The following is a 20,465-nucleotide window of genomic DNA, read 5'->3' as shown; positions in this document are numbered from 1 at the left end:
AGCTCAGGAGTGGTCCCTTTAAAACTCAACCCCCGGGTTGGGACCAGGCCAGGACCTAAATCCAGGCTCCCCATTTTAAGGGGAGTCGTGTGAGATAGAGCCCATGTCCATAAAGCTCACAGCCTGCAGAGCTATCCCTGGTCCCCATGCACTGCGCACGCACACGAGCCCACGCATGCTGGATATGGAGCTCCTCTATCAACACCTAGGAGCGACCCTCACTCCCACACCCCACTCAGGTTTTTCTTCCACCTTCTTTTGTCCCAAGAGAAAGACTCAGCCACAGCAAGTGAGCACTCATCCCTGCACCAGACAACCGCTGGCCCCACTGTAGCCCCAAGCCTCAGAGCCTGTCTGGAGCTGGCAGGTGCCACGTAGACCCAGGAGGTAACACGGTTCTCAGGCTCACACCACACAGGTGTCACAGCCGGGGCCGGACCCGCACTGCTGTATGGGTCTAGGGCAGCGCTGGCCTGGCTGGCAGCTGGGACGAGATCCTGGGAGAGACCAGTACAGCCCCTTGCAGTGCAAATGCTCTGTGCAGCAGCTGGGCAAAAGGCCTGGAGCTTTGTCAGGACAGTCAGCAGCAGGAGTACTGCCTGGTTCCTGTTTTATAGGGGAAGCAGGGAGAACTGAGGATCCTCTATCAATTGTCCCTGGACTCTTAACAGCACCATGGGAGCTAGAAGCAGGCACGCAGGGCACAGATGTCAACTAGAGAGGGTGCAGGTAAGACTGACAGTCCCACCCCTGCCCTCTGGCGCGTGGTAATCCCTGCTCTCCAGCGACTCTGCCCGGCGCTCAGAGCTTGCTAGCCAGACCTCTGCTTAGCAGGCTTTGGAGGTGCCTGTTGTCAGAGTTCAAAGAGCAGCTGTCTTGCTGCTTGTGCAGCAGGTTACACTAGCGCTGGCAGACGGAGCTCGCTCTCTGAAGGGACTAGATGTGCAGGACATCCCTAGTCCACCAGGCAGCGGCTCAGCCGGCAGCAGCCGTTCCTACCTGAGCACGACCCTCCTCTGCCATCGCCACTCCCAGGACAATGACCAGCTCCTCTGCTCCAAGACCTAGTCTCTCTCCCTGCAGCGGGAGATTCCCCCTTCCTCCCTGCAAAGCCAAAAAGATGGAGTTTTGAAGCCCCTAAGGATGCCAAGGCTGTAAGATAACTCATACCCATAGCATCTCTCAGCCCGCCCGAGCAGCTGGCCCACACAGTCACAGCTGGTTTCACGAGCAGTTTAGCTCACGCAGCAAGGGTGAGCATGCCAGGGTACCGAGACAAGGGTTGGCAGTAACAGGCAATGGTTTGGGATGCCGAGCACTTCAGGAAATCAAACCAGATGCTCAAAATCATTCCCCACTTGCAGAAATATTGGTCCCATATTGCAGAAATCAAGCACAGGGACCTTAGCCTCAGCTCTTACCTAGTGCTTCTCAGTGGCAGATCCCAGGTGAGGGCCCCATTGCTGTTTCACTGTGGGGGTAACAGAGGCACCAGTTGTCAAGCGACTTTCCCAAATCCATTCAGTAGATCAGCGGCAAAACCAGGAGTAAAGCACAAGGCTTCTAAGTCACGGTCCTGCAGAAGAGCTCTGAACAGCCTTCTTCATGATGATGATGATGGCATGCACCGTGGGAAGTCCTGGAGCCCCAGTCATACACCAGACTCAGACCAAAAGGATAGACCCTGCCCTAAGAGCTTACTATGTGGTGCTCTGATAGGGATGGTTCCTGGGCAGGGGTCTCCTTCAGGCTGTGGCGAGGTGGATGCTAGGATACCACGTCTTATCATCCTTGCAGTGCTGTGGGGGCAGACCCAGCAAGAGTCCAGGGAGCCTCTGGTTTCAGTGGAGCCATGCTTCAAGGGCCAGGCACCAGAGGGTCCGCAAATGGGCACAGGGTCAGCGCTCTGGGAGCTACCGGTACCCAGCCACTGGCAGAAAAGGGCAGGGAGCAGGCACTGGGCTGAAGATGGAGAGGGAACTTCGCTGGGAGGCCCTGATCCCTGACACCTGGCACAGCAGAGCTGAATCAGGGCTGGATCATGGCACTCAACACCCAGCGTCACTGAGTCCTCAGTGCCTGAGGAAAAGGGCTCTAGGTTTGCCCATCCAGCACCAGAGCCTGGGAGAGAGAGGGCAGCAAGGGTCCCCCCAGGTGGCATCACAGCTTGCTGCTCATGTCCGAGCCATAGCTCTTCCTCCTGCACAGCTCAGCCCCCTTCTCCTTCGGTGCTGTCTGCTGGGGCCTGGGCCAGAGGCTCCCACATGCCAGAGCCAAGTCCTGCCAGCTGAGCTTGCTGAGCCCACCAGGAGCTCCTCCACCCTCCTCGATCCAAGGCTTCCCCTGCACCTCCCTCCCATCCTCTTCCATTTCAGGGCCACCTTGCAAGTCCCCCACCTTTTGCCCATGCCAGTAGCTGCATTCCCTGCCAAGCCCCATGCCAGGGCTCCGTGTGATCACCAAGCCCCACAGGCCAGGGGCTGAATGCACTTCCATTTTCCTGTCACTATTATCTCACTTCTGTCTGCCAGTCATTCGAGGTATCAAGTGTTTGCGGAGACTGGGAGGATGGCCAGAGCCCAGCAAGGGGTATCGTGAGGCTGCCAAGTGCTACTCGCACCAGCAGCCAACTCTTTCACCTGGAGACTATTGTAGGGGTGTCTGGTTCGTAGCTCTGCCGGACAGATGGCTGAGGGTCATCTGAAGGAGAAACACGAAACGCTGCTGTAAGGGCAGTTTTCACTCACTTGCTGGCAGCTGCGGGGTCCCCGGACTCCAGGCTAAGTCTGTTCCGTTTTGTTCCCTTGTCCCTATCTTTAGCCTTTCCAAACTGAGATGACATCAAATGCATCACGTCCGCCAAAGAGACGAGCAGCCTGCTGTGTCTGAGACCGCAAACAGGAGGGCAGGGTCAGAGGGCTGGGGCGCTGGACTGCTGCTGCAGCAGGGGAACCGATTTGGGCTGGCTGAGTTGCCGCGCTGGTATAAGACGGGAGGGGGACGCTGAGAGACAACAGCTACTAGATAAGCTGATAGTTTGGGAGGCAGCTCAAACTGGTCAAAACAAGCAGAAACAGCTAATATCCCTCTGAAATATTTTTACCGGAATTTCAAACATTACGAAGTTTCCAACCCAATTCCAGCAGCTCCTAAATCCAGCACCCGGTTTGGGAAATACCAGGCCAGCTGTTCGCCTGTGGGCTTAGGAACCCAAGTCGGGTCCTATTCCACCCTGCTCAAGTCCTTGAAAACACGTTAATGCATCCATTTTTGTAACACGCTGTAATCTGAGCCACGAGGCTAAGTTACAAGGAGCAGCGAGGAGAACAACTCATCCACTGTTTATGGCTTTCAAGGAACTCGAGCAGGGTGGGATAGGATCACGCTCAGACACCTGGCAGGTAGACTAGGATCTGTACCGACTGCGGAGGGCTGTGTCGAAAGACCAGGTTCCCTTCGGGAGGATTAGGACCTACCGTATCCTCCCTGCGCTGGTCCCCGCTCTCACAATCTCAGCAGTGCCTGGGGCTGGCAGTGCTTCATGCCGCACCTGTTGCAACAAGACCTTGATAAAGCTCTGGGATTATTGTGTCATGCTCCCTCCTCTGATCAGGACGTCCTGCTACCAGGCCCAGGAGTTATCCCGGATGCCCACAGGGAAGGGCTGAGCAAAGGGAAGCATAAGGACTCCAGAAAAAGATGCTCCCGTGAGCCGGCAGGTGAGCTGCCCTCTGTGCTCATGCAGAAGTGACTCCCATTGGGGACAAAGACAAAATCTCCCCATGGTCATTTCCTCAGGTCCACTCCCGATAGCCCATGTGCATTGGCATGCTTGAAAGGATGCTTCTACCACACCGGAGGGATGGTGCTCACTGATGCACAGGAGAAAGCACCAACAGGCAAAAGCTTCTAGGTTCATGGATCCCCACAGGAACAGCCCCATTAGCTCCCAGCTAATGGGAATCAGATGAGGATTGCCTTCGATTCCCAAACTGCTTGGGCTTTGCATTTCCTCCCCCGGCCTTCCAGATACAGGATAACGTCTGGCCTTTCTTCACCCCAGCAGATAACACACACACACAGCAAAGGGACAGAGAGGCATCCTTGGCCCCCCTCGAGGTGCCGTGAGAAGGTCCCAAGAGGCGTCTGTCCGGCGTTCCCGACAGCGGCAGCCTCCCAGCATGAGGACAAATCATGGAATAACAGCAACGTCAGGCTGGCAGGGCCCTTAGGAGATCACATCTAGTCCTGCCCCTTCCTCAAGACAGGATCAGCCCTGTCTAAACCATCCCAGGCTAACCATCCCTGCTCCTAAACCCTTTACAGGATGGAGACTCCACAGCCTCTCTGGGCAGCCTGTTCCAGTCCTGCACCATCCGCAGTGAGGATGTCTTTCCTAATCTCCAACCTAGATTTCCACCTCTTCGGTTTCAGACAATTGTTCCTTGTCTTGTCCCCTGCAGAGATAGAAAGTAATCTATCTCCATTCTCTATAGAACTACCTTTCAGGTATTCGAAGACTGTTATCAAATCTCCCCACGGTCTTTTCTTTTTCCAGACTAAATAATGCAATTTTTTTCAGCCTGTCCTCATAAGTCTCGTTTCCCAAGCCTCGAATCATTTTTATTGCTCTCCCCTGGACTCTGTCCACATCTTTCTTGAAGTGCGGGGCCCAAAACTGGACACCATACTCCAGGGAAGGCCTCACCACTGCTGAATCGAGTGGAAAAATCACTTCCCTTGACTTGCAAGTGACACTCCTATTTATAGAGTCCAGGATGCTGTTGGGGTTTTTTTGCAACAAGAGCACGCTGTTGGCTCATATTCAGCTTATGGTCCCACTGTAACCCCCCGTCCTTCCCTGCAGTCCTGCAGCCGAGCCAGTCGTTCCCCAGTCTGCATTTGTGCATACAATTGTTCCATCCTATGTGCAGGATTTTGCACCTCTTCTTGCTAAATCTCATCGTTTGATTTTGAACCATTTATGTAGTTTATGATTTTGAACCATTTATGACCATGTGTTTATCAAGGTCATTCCGAATCCCAGCCCTGCCCTCCAGAGTGTCTGCAACTCCACCTAGTTGCAGGTCATCTGCAAATTGGCTAAGTACACGCTCGATCCCATCCTCCAAATTACTAATGAAGATATTAAACAATAATGGACCCAGGATGCACCCTTGGGGAACTCCCTTTGATATGTCTTCCCAACTAGACAATGAGACATTAATGACTATTCATTGAGCACAATGATCCAACCAGTTGTGTATCCACCTTGGTACTTTTGTCTGCTACACTGCAGAAGGCACCCAGCCCATGTTGGACTGCAGCCATGCTGTTCTGCCCTGCGGCTTGAAAAGGTTTCTGGCTGCTGATCTAGACTGGTGATTCCCATGGCACCCTGGTTCACTGCAAGATCCTTTTAAGGATCCGTGAGATGCTGTGCAATATTAGCCGTTAGGTGTGCAAACACCAACACGGGATTCACACAATAAACCCAGAGATTTCCAATAGGAATCCAGAGCGTCACAAACACTCTGCCCTGCTGCGGGCTTGCTGAGTTCTTTGCAACACAATATTGCTCAAGTATTTTTCCATACTCAAAATAGGAGTGAAAGCTAAGATCTGACATTTTCCAAGGGGGATCTGCGGTCTAAGGAGGCATGCCTTGAGTCTAAAAAAGGTTAAGAACTACTGATCTAGACTGTATTTCCTTGGCTTACAAATGAGAAGCAGCACAGAAACCAGGCAAGAAACGCAGCGCCAGAACCACGACTGAGAAAAAAGGCTTCTCCCAGCTGCTCCCCAAGGAACCCACCCAAGAGGTGCAAATTGGGACAACTGCACCTGCACCGAGGGGCGTAACAAGAGGTGCAAATTGGGACAACTGCACCTGCACCGAGGGGCGTAACAAGAGGTGCAAATTGGGACAACTGCACCTGCACCGAGGTGCATAGCAAGAGGTGCAAATTGGGACAACTGCACCTGCACCAAAAGCACTCCCTGGGGAAAAACCCCTTCCTGGCACTGAGCACGAGACCGGCTTTCCCAGCAAGGTACATGCAAATGCACATGGGGAGAAGACCCATCAGCTCCTACATCCCTGAGTTGGATCCGGAGTCACCAGAAGAGCCACGGCGGGCAGAAGGCACATCGACGTGTCTATGTTGGGAGGGCTGTTGGTTGGTGTACTCTCGCCAGGGTGAAATTATTGGGGTGGGCAGCACTTTCCCCTCCCACTCTTACCTCTGAGTCCACATGAGGACACACACAGGCCCACTACATCCACGGGCTGAGCCTGGGAAGAGACAGACCATCCTGATCATGCATTGCTTCCCACGCACCAGAAGCAGCAGCCGCGGGACAGAGCGTGGAGAACGGGGAAGGGGCTTTGTCACCAGCAGCTCTCCCCAGGCAGCAGGGTCAGACACTGCCTTTCAGGAGGCGAGAGGCTCCAGACCAGCTATGAACCGCCTGCCCGGAGCAGTTTTCCATCTACGGACTCCTCTGTGAACTCCTAGGAAATACGAACTGTCATTTCTACCCAGGACAACTTTTACAATCTTTTCCCCGATGCCTGAGGAAGGGTGTTTGTGCCCGAAAGTTTGCAATTAAAAGAATTTTTTTTGCAAAAAAACTCGTTGGTCTAATAAAAGACATCATCTGTACTCCGGGCCCAGATTGACACCTTCCGGGTATTTGAAGGCGGCTATCAAACCTCCCCACCGTCTTTTCTGTTTTCCAGACTAAACAATCCTATTTTTTGCAGCCTGTGGTGCGGGACGAGCGACAGTAGAGACGTCCGAGCCACCAGTCGATGGTGCAGGAGCGCTAGGAGCTGCCTGACCGCAGCCCGATCCACACCGGAGGGAGGCAATAATTGCATCCATCAGGTCAAACACAACCCTGTTGGCGCCGGTCGTTAATTCAAGTGCAACTTATGCGCTCGCCTGGGGTGCATGCAAGAGTGCAGGGGTTGTGGGTGCTGACCACCCCTGCAAATCAAGCCCCTGGGGTTTAAACCCCAAAATGGATGATTTTAGCTGCTCTCCCACCAGCTGCTCTCCCGCCACAAAACCCACGTGGGCCAGCTACCCGCAGGGATCAGCTCCCTGAAGCCGAGCCCCTGTGGCGCGTGCCCAAGCCCGAAGCCCCATGGGTACAATGGTGGCCAGCCCCAAAACCTCCACCCGCCCACCCATGGGCAAAGCCACGGAGACAAAATGGCAGCTGGTCCCTCCACCACGGGAATGGCTGAGTAGGAAGAGCCACGGAGACAAAATGGCTGCTAGACCCTCCACCATGGGAATGACGGAGTAGAAGAAGCCACAGAGACAAAATGGCGGCCACGGCCTCAAGCAGTGGGAGGACAGAGTAGGAGAAACCACAGAGACCAAATGGCCGCTAGACCCTGCACCAGGGGAATGCCAGAGTAGAAGAAGCCACAGAGACAAAATGGCGGCTGGTCCCTCAACCAGTGGGAGGACAGAGTAGAAGCCACAGAGACAAAATGGCCGCTAGACCCTCCACCAGGGGAATGACAGAGTAGAAGAAGCCACAGAGACAAAATGGCGGCTGGTCCCTCAACCAGTGGGAGGACAGAGTAGAAGCCACAGAGACAAAATGGCCGCTAGACCCTCCACCAGGGGAATGACGGAGTAGAAGAAGCCACAGAAACAAAATGGCAACCAGCCCCTCCTCAGGGGAAACACAGAGTCGGAGAAGCCACAGAAACAAAATGGCGGCTGGTCCCTCATCAGTGGAAAGACAGAAGTAGAAGCAGCGACAGAAACAAAATGGCGGCCAGCCCGTCAAGCAGTGGGAGGGCAGAGCAGGAGCAGCCACAGAAACAAAATGGCTGCCGGCGCAGGCAGCAGCATCACGCCCTGGCCTCGCACCGAGCGCCCCACGAGGGCAGCCGCGAAGAAAACCCTCAGCCCGGCAGAACTGAACACGGCTTTATTGCATCTGTCCGGCCTCCCACACACCCCGAAATCGAGGAGGAAAGAGCGGCACGGGAGGAGGAGAGACACGGAGCGGGCTGCCATCGTCATTCATCCTCCGGCTCCACTTTCACGCGCACCACTTCAGCCTCCGACCCCTGCCCCGGGCTGGGCGCCGGCTGCCCGGGCCGGCGCCTGCCGCGGCTGAGTGCCGCGCTCCCGCGGCTGAGCGCCATGCTCCCGCTGGTGCTCCTTGAGGGACTCCTTGTAGCGGAAGCAGCGGCCGCAGTCCCCGCACTGGTAGGGGCGCTCGCCGCACTGCACGCGCTGGTGCTTGAGGAGGCTCTGCTTGCAGATGAAGCTCTTGCCACACGCGGGGCACACGTAGGGGCGCTCGCCCGTGTGCAGGCGCTGGTGGTTCTGCAGATACTCCTTGCGGCTGTAGCGCTTGCCGCACTGGCCGCACGGGAAGGGGCGCTCGCCCGTGTGCAGGCGCTGGTGGTTCTGCAGGTGCTCCTTCCGCCCATAGCCCTTGCCGCACTGGGCGCAGGTGTAGGGGCGCTCCCCGCTGTGGGCGCGGGAGTGCGAGTTGAGCCGGGACGGGTGGTGGAAGCTCTGGCTGCACTGGGAGCACTGGTGGGGCTTCGCCGGGCCGTGGGGGCTCTGGTGCAGGAGCGGCGTGGACTTGCCGCACTGGGTGCAAGCCGGCGGCTTCCCAGCTGGGGGCGTTGACGCCGCCAGAGCAGAAGGACGTGGCTCCCCCGCATCGCCGCAGCTCCACGAGGTGCCCATAGGCCCCAGCTCAGCCCCCCGCGAGATTTTCGGGTCTGCTGGCTGTGGGGGTAGGACCGGACGCTGAAGGGATTCGCCTCGATCGTCGGGCGCCAGGCGATCACCGGCCTCTCTGCCCTGCAGGCTGCGGGAAGCCGTCTCTCCAGACGGCACCCCAGCCTGCTCGTTGCCTGCCGGACGCTCGTCAGGACTCTGCTCCTCGACTTTGACCACGACCTCCAGGCCTCCTGGAACAGAGAGAGAATCCAGACCCCCGTCACACCAGGCGAAAGGACCTCGCACGCAGACTCGCTCACTCGCTCTCGGCCGGGGGGCCGTTTCTCAACAGCGAAGGCTTCAGCAGGGAGCGGGTGCCATCGTGGGAACGGGAGACACAGACACAGCGGTCCTCCCTCCTAGTGCAGCCAAGCACCGGTTCACGTTACACGAGCGTCCACGGGTCGTGGACCAGACCAGGACCCCACCGCGCTGGGTGCTGCGCCAACCCAAAGACACATCCCTGCACCCAAGAGCTCCGCCGTGCCAGGGGGCAGAGACAGCCTCCACAACCACAGACGAAGCTGAGGAAGGGGATCACGCAACTGGCCATGCACAGGGTCGGGGTCACACCTCAACTCAGGGGCCCGGCTCCGTCTCACCCAACCGTGCCCTGCCGGTTCCCAGACTCCTGGCAGACCCTCAAAGATTTGGGGGGGGAAATGAGGAAAGAAACAAAAACCAAAAAGGAGGAAGAGGGAAGACGAGCAGTCGGCAGTCAGCCAATGCAAGCGGGTCTAAAATGGGTAACGGGCCAGGCGGCAGGCCCTATTAACACCTCTCTGCACGGCAGCCCCCGCGCCTTAGCTCGCCCCATGCTCCCTGTAGTTTGCAGGGCCAAAAACAGACATCAAAATGCAGGTGTGAAGGGAGGGGAGCGCGGGGCTGGAGAAGGGGGAAAGGATGGCAGAGGCCAGGTCTGGACAAGCAGAGGGCAAGAGTGCAGAGAAGCATGATGAAGGAGTGAGAAGTGATGGAGGGTCCCTTCAAGGACCCTTGGCATAGGGAGGTGAGGGTGAAATGGGGGAGCCCTGGAAAGGTGCAGTGAGCTCAGCTGGCAGAAGCAACATGGCAATACGACCCTCTAGCAACCCCCACTTCCCAGACAACAAGCCACGGCACGCAGAGACCAAGGGCCCGTTCTCGTGACAGTGAGGGCCGCGCAGCACAGAAATACCCCAGGCAGCCGACTCTGGGGCTGGTGACAGCCTAGCCGCAGCAGCACAGAGCGAGCCGGCTGCCCGAGTCCCAACGCAGCTTCCCGGGACGCCCCCTCAAGCTGCAAGCGCATGAGCCCCCGTCCCAGCAGCACAGATGTACCCCAGAGGCTGGCCCACAAGCGACACAGAAGAACATTCATCTATGACGCCACGTGCCTGGGGCCACGCGGATCAGTCTGTGGCAGAACCAAACCTGGAACCCAACTCTCCCCACGACTGCCACCCAGCCGTCACTCACCGGCACCAAGAGCCGACACATCCCGTTCCTGCGGGTGCTGTGGATTCCCGGCACGTTCCTCCTCCCCTGGCTCTCTCTGGGACGGGACGCCAGCTATGGAAATCAGAGGGTCTGGTCGTGGGAGAGAAAACGACATTGCAAAGCTCCCCACGGAGACTATGAAAGCAGCAGCAGCTCCAAGCCCCGCAGCCTTCGTCTTGCCAGCTGGTCCACGTAGACACGCACCGAGCCCCGCAGTGCAGCACCAACGTCAGGTGGGAAGGTCAGAGCGTGGAGAGTTCATTACTGGCAGTCCTAAGCAGCAGCCTGTAATGGGGCAGCCTTGCCTGCCTGACTCCTCACAGGCACCCTCGCCGTGCAAGGTAAGCAGTAAGGAAGGCCAAGGATTCACAGACAAATGCAGTACGAGACTAAGGGACTTGCCTGGGGTCACACAGGGAGTCTGTGGCAGAGTCAGCAACAAACTTGGGTCTCTGGAGTCCCAGCCTGATGCCTTAATGACTGCACCACCCTCCTCCTCTGGGCTAACGCTCTCCCTGAATCGAAGCTGGTGAAGCAATTACTGACCTGTTCTGGGTCGTGCAGTGTTCTCTGTCTCTCTCTCTGCTAAGCCCCCCCGGTCCCCGACACGCGGCTCTTCCCTGCTTTCCGTCCAGGGCAGGAGACAAGGCTTGGGGATGGCACCATCTGTTCATGGAAAAGGACATCACAGGGGCAGGTTACAATCGCCGAGCGGCCACTGAGCACCCGCCACGGAGAAGGGATTTCAAAGCCAAGCGCCAGGCAAAAAGGAAAGCTGCACGACTAGGATAGCTGGAAGGGCTTTAGCAAGGACTCCAAATGAGGGGAGCTTAATGCGGTGTACTAGAGGCCAAAGCAGCCAGGTAACAGCACGGGCAGTGCAACTCAGCACAGACCACAGCAAGGTCCTAAACACAAAGGCAGCATTTAAGCCGGTTCTGAGATGCTGAGAGTCCTGTGCTGGCAGTGATGGAGAGGGGCTGTTAGGGCTAACGCTTCTCATCTGCAAGCCCACAGCCCCACCGCCCAAGCACGCTCAGGGCTCCCTGCTTCTGCTAGGCTGCAGCTTTTCCCCAGCTAACTCCCTCGTGTTGCTGCCTCTCTGCGGGTGCAGCTCACCCCCGAACAGAGGGCCTAAGTACAAGGGGTTGCTCAGTGCCGCAGGCTTAATCACAAAAGGGGAAGGGGAAATACTGCTGTGAGCAGGAGGGATGGAGAAGCACAGGGCTGTTCTTTCCACAAAGCCTGTTAGGCTGCTCAGTGGGTGAACGAGGGGTGGTGAGCAGCCTTGAAAGGCACGGGGCCACCACACAATCCCTGGTCCCCTGCCCTGGTGCACAACTGTGGAGGACCTGATTCAACAGAAGCAACCCACTTGCAAAGGCAAGGCCTGTGTCAGGCCATCTCTGGCTGCTGCTAACGGTGCAGGAAAACTCCCTCCTACAGGCAGAGCTGCCCAGGGCTTGCATTAAGGATGAAGATAGCTGACACTTCTGACATGTAGCACCCTAAGCTGCTGCCAGACAGAAGATGCGCACACCCCGCGCGACATGGTGGCTGTGCACCGAGACAGAAGTAAGCCCACGAGGAGGGCGAAGTGACGACTGAGGAAGGGGGCCTGATTCTCATTTACACCTTCCCGAAAGGCAGCAGACAGCCGCGCTGCTGGCAGTGGTCTCCTGCAGGACTCCCAGCCCGGGGCCACAGGTCTCACTGCAGGAACCACCCAACACCAGTGCAGCCCAAGACAACTTTATTTTGCGTTGCGTCTTCCATACAAAACTACACCTCCAAACACCTTACAGAGCGTAACTGCACGGGGAGGGAACCAGAGCGTAAAAATAACAGCCAGAGAGGGTGTGAAACGAGGGGTCACCCATGAAAGAGTATCCATCGGCTTTCCAAAGGCGATAAAATGCAGGGGGAGAGGCTGTTCTGGGCAGCAGGGGCTGCGGAGGAGAGTACTCTCCTGCCCCCGTGACGAGATTGTCTGCAAGGAAAGGAAAGCAGCAGGGGCCAGAAAGGAGGCCAAAGCCCAGGAGTGCGTCCGGGGGGAGGCTTTAAAAACAGAGCTGGACATCACAGCCTAGCCCAGGATGGGAGTGGGGAGCCCAGGCATGGGCCCGCTCTTCTGTGTGCACAGGAGGAGCCCGGAGCGGGGTTCAGCCCACGCACTGAGTCCCACCGAGGATGGTCCCAATGCCCTGGCAGCCTCGCGGGAGTATTTGGTACGAGCTTCGTTGCCGGCGCCGGGAGCTCCCTTTGAACGCACGGCCGAGTCCCCAGTCCGAGAAGCCCCGGGGGCCTAGTCCCCACTGCCCAGGGCCTGCGGGAGACTGCGGGGCGGCCCCGGCTCGGCGCCGTGCACCCGCCGATGGTCCTTCAGGGACTCCTTGTAGCGGAAGCTGCGGCCACAGTCCCCGCACTGATACGGCCTCTCACCCGTGTGGATGCGCTGGTGCTTGAGGAGGTTCTGCTTGCGGATGAAGCTCTTGCCGCAGGCGGCGCACTGGAAGGGGCGCTCGCCCGTGTGCAGGCGCTGGTGGTTCTGCAGGTGCTCCTTGCGGCTGTAGCGCTTGCCGCAGTCCCCGCACTGGTAGGGCCTCTCGCCGCGGTGGATCATCTGGTGCCGCACCAGCCCCGAGTGGCAATTGAAGCTCCTGCCGCACTCCGTGCACTCGTAGGGGCGCTCCTTGGCGTGGCTCCGCTGGTGGATGCGCAGGCTCTTCTTCACGCTAAAGGTCTTCCCGCACTCGTTGCAGCTGTGCGGCCGCTCCACCCCTGCCGCGCCTGTGCCCCGAGCAGCGGGGGTGCCTGGGAACTCGCTTGTCCCACTGGCCGAGGGGAGAGATTTACCCAGTCTGCATTCGGCAGGAGGAGCCGGTGGCAAGCCCGAGGCCTCCTGGCTGGCGTAGGCTGAGCCGGGGAACAGGGCATCTCCACAGGTCCCCGGCGGCAGCCCCAGGTCGCACGGGGCCTCCTGGCGGTGACGCATCTCCTCTGCCTTCACCATGAGCCCGTTGCCTGCCGGAAGAAAGAGAGAGACTCTCAGCCCCAGCTCCCTGCTGCAGGAGTGGCCGAGGCAGTCCCAGTCCACAGCAGGGTCCCACGAAGCAGAGTCGCAGTGGTACGGCTGGGGAAAGGCCAAGGCAGGGCCGGAGCCCCGCGTTCATCCCCTGCAGCCCATGGGGGCTGTTGCTAGCCCTGACACCTCCTCCCAGGTCACTGCCCACCAAAGCATCCCTGACACAAGACAGGCTGGAAATGTGGCTTTCCGGACAGGGCAAGACCCGTCGCAGAATACTTTGCACTTTGTCCTCCGGGCAGGACAGGATGCCACACATCCTCAGGGCAAAGGAGCCATTCAGATGCTTGAGAACTGTGATCTCCCCTGCCTGCGCACGGTCCAGTCAGGGATCTCTGCACGCAGCATAAACACAAGCTGCATAACCTTTCTGAGGACGCCTTTCACTCCCTTTCATGGGCCAGGCCAAGTGACTGGCCCAACCCTGCCATTGCAAGGCAGCCAGAAACCTGGAAAGGGAAGTGAGGGTGATCTTGAGGTCGTCAAATCTAGACCGGACCCCTTTTTGGAAGGTCAGTTTTAGCCAAACACAAAAATCCACCTTAGCACAGCTGAAAGGTAACAGCTGGTTCTGTAACAGGTCAGTCCAGATGCTCTTCTGGCCTTAAAAATTAACCAAGAGTTTTGATTTCCGGTTTCTAATGTCTACAGTATACCTCCCCACAACATCTGGCAAGGTGGGAGGAAGAGAACAGCGTAGTCTCAACCCCCTTGTGATCATCCTTCGCACAAGCATCTTTTGCCACAATTCCACCCGATGCTGTGTGGATTCTCCTCCCACCCTTAACGTTGCGGTATCTGAGGGTCTGGACGCACAAATGTTTACACCAGTGTAAAGAAGGATTGAAACGCAACACTTTGTAAGAAGAACTTTCCCTCTTCAAGCTGGTTTAGCGCTGGGACAGGCTGCTCAAGGTGTGGAGTCTCCATCCCTGGATGTTTTTTAAAGCAGTTTAGACAAACAGTTGGCTGGGACGGTTTAGTCAAGGATGACCCTGCCATGAGCAGGCGGCTGAACTAGAGGAGGTCCTTTCCAGCCCTGCTTTCTTATGATCCTGACATATTGCTCCATGCTGGTGTTGCTTAGTAGAGTTACCCTGGGAAAAGCACAGCAACAGACCTATGCTGGGGTAGATGTCACGAGCCCACAGATGCCCAGAGGAGCTGCTTGCTCAGGGTGTTATCTGTTCCCTGCTGCCTCGAGGCCTGTACTAACACCTCTGCAGCAGCTACCCCGAGAGTAACTGACTGTCCGTCCACCTTGGATTCCAGTTTAATTTAGGTCAGTGTACAAAACAGTGTAAAAAGGCCGTGTGTCCCATACCTGAGCCCTTCCCAGGCAGGTCTTAAACAAAGTGACTACCATTTGTCATGCAAAAATAAAGCAATGGAGAATAAAAAGATTCCTCTCTGAGGCTAAGATTCTGCACAAGTTCCCTCTCCAAGCAAATCCCTATAACCTAAGGAGACAGGGATTTGAGTTACGGCTGCGAAGTGGGACTCGGGAGGATCTAGACTGCATTCCCAACTCTGCTACAGACCGCCTGTGGGATCCTGGCTCAGTCTCTTCATCTGTCCAACATCCAGTTCCTAAACTATGAAATGGGGATGATAACAAACCTTTGTCTGTCTCAGCTATTCGGATGAGCCTCTCTCACCCTGTACAGCACCGAGGAAGGCAGGGCCCCACACTGTGCCAGGCTCCTCCAGAGGCTACGGCAATACAAAGAACTAACAGCCACTGGAAAGACCAAGCTATGCACGCAGCTAGCTCAGAACAGGGCGCGTTCTCACAGCCAAGCACACTAACCAATTCCCAGTTGAAAGCAAAACCTCACGGCTGGCCGAAGAATTCTAGCTGGGGGCAGCCTTTTTGCAAAGTTTCACCGCGCACGGAGTCAAGTGGGTGTGGGCAGGTCGGGGATTATATGGGGGAGACTCCGAGAGGAGGGAGCAGACGAATTCAGCGCCGTGTCAGACAGCGATTGCAGCAGGTGGCCAGAAAGGAAAGTGCATTTGCCTCTTCTCCACAACAAAAAGCACCAAGATTTCAGCCAGGCAGGGGGGGCACTCTCAGCCCTGCCCTGGGCTCTACCCAATGGCCCTCATGTAGCTTGCAGGAGAAGGCTGAATTCCCTTGTGCATCACTTGTACCAGTTCCTGGACACCGTGCACTGGGGCAGCACAGCTGTGTCAGCTGCGGCAGGATGGCTTTCAGGCTCCTAACCAACCCTGGTATGCCAGCAAAACCCTCCAGTGGGGATTCTCCTTCAACTGAAGACTCAGCAAATGGGGTGCGAATTATGGCTGCATTGCTCACAACCAGATCTGCTGGGAAGCTTCTGCAGGCATCGGAGTACAATGCTCTGGTCAGCGCTGTGCTGGTGGCCAGGCCAGAAGACCACAGCGGTCCCTCCTGGCCTTAGACATCAATGAATTGGCATTGCCCGCAGTTGGGACAAACCCGGGATGGTTCCCAGCAGCTGGCCCTTCTGCTTTGCTCATTGCTTCCAATGAGCAAAGCCACTGCTCACCTGGGACGGGACCCGCCAGGATCTCTCGCTCAGCCAGCTCCCACGGCTCCCTGACACATGGCTCCTCCTCTTGCTTGATCCAGGATAAGAAGTCGTGCGCAGAAATCAGAGCATCAGCTCCTGGTGGAGAGAAGTGAGATGGACAGGGGTTAGAAAGCATCTAGTGCAAGGGCGGGCAATTATTTTGGGCAGAGGGCCACTTACTGAGTTTTGGCAAGCCATCGAGGGCCACATGACAGGCAGCCCAGGGCAGATAAATATTAATTTTCTAAATTTTTTAGGGGCCCCACGGGCCGGATCGAATGGCCTGGCAGGCCGTATCTGGCCCCCAGGCCGCATTTTGCCCACCCCTGGTCTAGTGCTTGAGACGCCCATCTCGAGTCCAGGGAAAGCACCTAGGGCTGAGGGAGTCAGACATGGATGGAAATGGGTTATCAAGGAGTTGGGCTGGGCCCTGGCTGGCAGGGACTCTCAGACAAAGAAGGGATAGCAACTGAGCCTGGGGGGGAACGGAGACCTCGCAAACGAGGAGTTGCTGTGGGAAATTAGACTTGCTGTGGTTAATGTAGCAAGTCAGAAGCAGAATATGAGCCCTGAGAGAGATAAGAAAGCTACAGAGGTACCAGAGCTCAGGGAGCCTTTGCTCCACCGCCTGGGACTCACCTGCACAGGGGTCAGGGGGGAGTCCTCTGTCCTCTGGGAACTGATGCTCCGCAACAAAGGCCGCCTCCTGTTTGATCCGCGATAGGATATCAGGTGTGGAGACCAGGGGGTCTGTTCAGGAGGAGAGAATTAGAGCACACTCGCATAGCGCCTGAACACAGAACCCCAACCTCGCAGCAACGCTGTCCCCACACCGCGGAAGAGGCAAGCTGCACGTAGATCCAAACAGGCCAGCGCAGCTTGGAGGGAGAAACAGGGAGATCAGCCCAGCAACGTGGCATCCCTGAAAACGTCTTGCTACGCTCGGGAAGATCAGTGAACTGGGTCCCTGGGAAGATCCACATCTCACTCTCACTCACCCCCCTCAGGTCAGTATGCTCCCACGTTCTCCAGGCTCAAGTCCTTCCTAAACACCCACTTTGATTCTAGGAGGCCCCCAAAAAGCAAATGAATAAGTGACAGGGAACTGCTCCCTTCTGCTCTCAGTTTCATGGTGGCTGGCTGGAACGTTAGCACTGCCCGATCACACTCAAAATACTCGTTCAGCAGCCTAACACATCCTCCTGTGGAAGAGTTATTTGCAGAAGGGGACAAGACACTGCAGCTTCAGGCTATACTTTCTTTTCAGCCCAGCTGCCCCATGTTAGATGTCTGAATCATGAAGGCTGGAAACCCAAACCCCAGGTAAAGCCAATGGGAGCTGCAAGCACTGAGCACCTCTCACTTTTCCCATGGGATGCACAAAAATCAAAGGATGCTTTTGGGACTATGGCCACAAGTGACTCCCCCATGACCAAACAGTCAGCGACAAAAGCAGAAGAAGAACCCAGGAGTCCTGACTCTCACCCTCAGCCCCCAACAGCTGGGGAATACTGTACTGACTCCTTGGGAGAGGACAGGAGCAGAAACAAAGGCTCAGGGGAGGTAATCTAGCCCCAAAGCATGATCACCACCAGAGACCAAGTGTAAGAGGCAGAGATGAGTAACCAGGAAAACCAGGGAGCCCAGAACACCAGCATGTTTAAGAAACTGGAGGGCATGGGGACTGGAGGGCATGGGGACTGGAGCCAGAAGCAGCCAGGACTGGCAGCCAACCATGAGAGAGACCACCTGGAAGACCAGCTCCCAAAGCAAAGGCCCCCAGCAGACAAACCACAGCCCCCTCCTCTGAGCTGTCCCAACCACCCCCACCCCCTACCTGGACAATGGTCCACAGGGATGGGTCTCTGCTCCAGCTCCGGCTGCTGTGGGATGCACGGCTCCACCCCTCGCTCCGGCCTCAGCTGCGCATCGGCTTTGGAAAGGGAGCTGCCTGTTCAGAGAGGAGACATTGGGGGGACACGAGGCTTCATTTCACAATGCACAAGAGTTATGGAGCTTTCCGTTCCTTACAACCATCGCCCCTGTCGCTGGAGCTGATGGGGGAACTCGGCAGCAAGAGAGACAGGCTGAGACGGGAGGTGAACTGCGCTCCGTGCCCAACATGCAGGGATCTGCATCAGGAAAGGCGTTCGCACACAATGCTAAGCCCTCTGCCTGACTATAAAACTGCCAACCAAGGGCAGAGAAAAGGCCCCCGCCTGTATCGCCTGCCCCCAGCCAGGAAGATGATTTTACATTACCACCATGCAGGGAAATGCGGGAAGCGAATCAAGAAAACACAGTCGACCCCCCTTCCTAGCAACACTGAGGACCTGGTGCCAGGCCGCTGCTAAGCGGCTGTTGCTGGTGCAGCAGACATCATCTGTCCAACCTGTTTTCCTGCCGAGTGAAACAGCTAAACAAAGAGCGGTCGGCTGCACACTGCAGAAATGCTGAGTTTTCTTTTCACGTTCAAAGGTTAAATGCTCCCACAGCTGTGCCCCCCTGAATGAGTCACACTCCACACCTAAGTGTGTTATAACCCCCTGGCAGGTGTTTGCGGTCGGCCCAAGGCTTTTCCTGCTGCTTCTCTTTGTGTACGGCCCTGCTAGGAAAGTCCCACCGCACGGCAGCCTGGTCCCAATCACCCTGCAGCCGGCAGCGTCAGGTCCTCTCACCCTATTCTGCAAGCCAGAGAACGCTCAACACTCGGGCTGCGGGTTTTCAGGCAAGGAAAGCAGGTGCAGGGGACAGGTTGGGATATGCCTGTCACCACACATGACACAGCACCAACTGAGGACACAGCCCCGTCCAGCCTCTCCTGCTCTGCAAGCGTTGCCCTTAAGCAAGGGCTGTGTTGCTGTTACCAGGTAGAAAAAAGATGCACCCTGGGAAAATGCCAGCAGCAAGGGGCTGTTGCTCTTACCAAGCGTGGCTGCAAATAGGCATCGATTGTATCAGCTAATCAAGTCCCAGGTCAGCAAGGGCAACTCCAGGGACTTCCTCTGACACCAGGGCAGCATTTGGTCCGCTCTCCGGTAGCAGCAGATGCCGGAGACGGACAAGATTGAACCACTCTTGCACTTGCAAGTATCTCCTTTTAAGCAGGAGGCGTGGGTCTGAGGGGCCCAGCTACGATATGTCACTACGGCACCAGGGACACAAGTGTGAGCCCCGTTCTGGACTCATGCCAAAGCCAGCGCTCAGCTGACCCAGCTGTAAACGGGTATCTGGTCATTCTGCGGGATGTGATGGTAGTCACATCCCTGCTACAGGAAAGGGTGGGCCATAAGGCCAGGGGGGACCTCTGACCTTGCAAGGACTTGACCCCTTTCTTGCAAACTTTTATGGGTTATGAGCACCGACCAAGAGGGTTTTTTGGGTATAAGCACCGGCCCAGCTGGAATCAGAGGAAACAGGGCACCGCTCAGAGCTGGGCCACAAGCAGAGGCTACGAGATCGGATGCTCCTCCAGGCAGCAGACATTTACCCAGCGAGATCAAGGACTCGTAGTTCTCCTTCACCAGGTTGTTATACAGCTCCTTCTGCCACTCCTCCAGGTTCTTCCACTCCTCCGCCGAGAAATACACAGCGATGTCCACAAACGTCACGGGCATCTGCAAGCACAAGCAGGCGGTTGTACTCGCCCGCGGAGGTCAGACTACGGGATCCCAACCGGCAGCTCTAGCCTTGAAATCTCTCCCTGTGTGCGGGGAGTCTTCATTCAACACCCAGGGAACCAGTGCGCCTATATACCAAGGGACGTGGGCCCTCGGAGGCAGACGAGCCAAGCAACGAGCAGGCCAGAGACGGACGTGCCCTCAGCAGCGGGGCGCCGGGGGGAACTTAGCAGCGCTCCCTGCTAGCCAGTCTGAGCAGACGCAGACTGCCGTGCCCCGGGCTTTCCAGCCATCACCATCCACCCGCAGAGGCAGAGCGACACCCCCGCCCCCGCACTGCACCCATGGCGGCGGGGCTATCCCGAAAGTCCCCAGCGCACAAGGCACAGCGAAGCTCACCTTGGGCACTTCGCCCTTGGCGCCGGGCGGCAGGCGCAGGACCCAGAAGTTCCTGTTCTTGAGCAGGTTCTCCATGTTCTCCAGGCGCCGCTGCAGCAGCCCGTACTCCTGGATGAGGGTGCCCAGCACGGCCCACTTGCTCTCCAGCTGGTTGTTGAACTCCATGGCGGTCTTCTCGCAGTCCACGATCTTCTTCTCGGCCGTGCCCGACCGCCCCTCCAGGCTCAGCAGGCGCGCGGCCAGCACGTCGATCTTCCTCTCCAGGGCCTGCACGGTGGCCACCACGGTCCAGAGGGACGCCTCGGCCGTGTGCAGCTGTGCTTCCCGCACGTGCGCCCGCTCGGGCAGCAGGGGCGGCTGCAGGGCCATGAGATGCTGCGCCTCCACGTTCCACTCCTGCACCTGCGCGGGCGACACGGGCAAGGGGTCAAGGGGACGGGATGCCCGCGGGCACAGCCCCGCGCTCCTGCAGGGTAGCAAAGCATGCATGGCACTGCTGCTGCAGCCCGCCCGCCCGCCCGCACGCACTCACCTGCGCCGGAGCCCACTCCGCCAT

The 20,465-nt window shown here is 57.3% G+C and overlaps 1 protein-coding gene across 1 annotated transcript in view; it reads right to left on the bottom strand.

Annotated features, from left to right (window-relative positions):
- Positions 1–8,084: 8,084 nt before the first annotated feature.
- Positions 8,085–20,465, bottom strand: part of LOC102379653 — a 24,106-nt gene continuing 11,725 nt past the window's right edge. The window contains exons 9-17 of the mRNA XM_025195433.1: positions 19,910–20,311; positions 19,381–19,507; positions 17,728–17,841; positions 16,530–16,640; positions 15,867–15,986; positions 12,561–13,271; positions 10,794–10,913; positions 10,227–10,337; positions 8,085–8,959 (exon numbers count right to left, since the gene is read on the bottom strand). Of these exons, the coding sequence (XP_025051218.1) occupies positions 8,085–8,959; positions 10,227–10,337; positions 10,794–10,913; positions 12,561–13,271; positions 15,867–15,986; positions 16,530–16,640; positions 17,728–17,841; positions 19,381–19,507; positions 19,910–20,311 (2,691 nt within the window). The remainder of the gene's footprint in view (positions 8,960–10,226; positions 10,338–10,793; positions 10,914–12,560; positions 13,272–15,866; positions 15,987–16,529; positions 16,641–17,727; positions 17,842–19,380; positions 19,508–19,909; positions 20,312–20,465) is intronic.

The sequence above is a fragment of the Alligator sinensis genome, unplaced genomic scaffold (genome assembly GCF_000455745.1).
Source record: "Alligator sinensis unplaced genomic scaffold, ASM45574v1 scaffold1568_1, whole genome shotgun sequence".
In the NCBI taxonomy this organism is placed as follows: Eukaryota; Metazoa; Chordata; order Crocodylia; family Alligatoridae; genus Alligator; species Alligator sinensis.
Note: the sequence above shows the minus strand (reverse complement) of the source record. Positions and strands in the feature narration are given on the sequence as shown.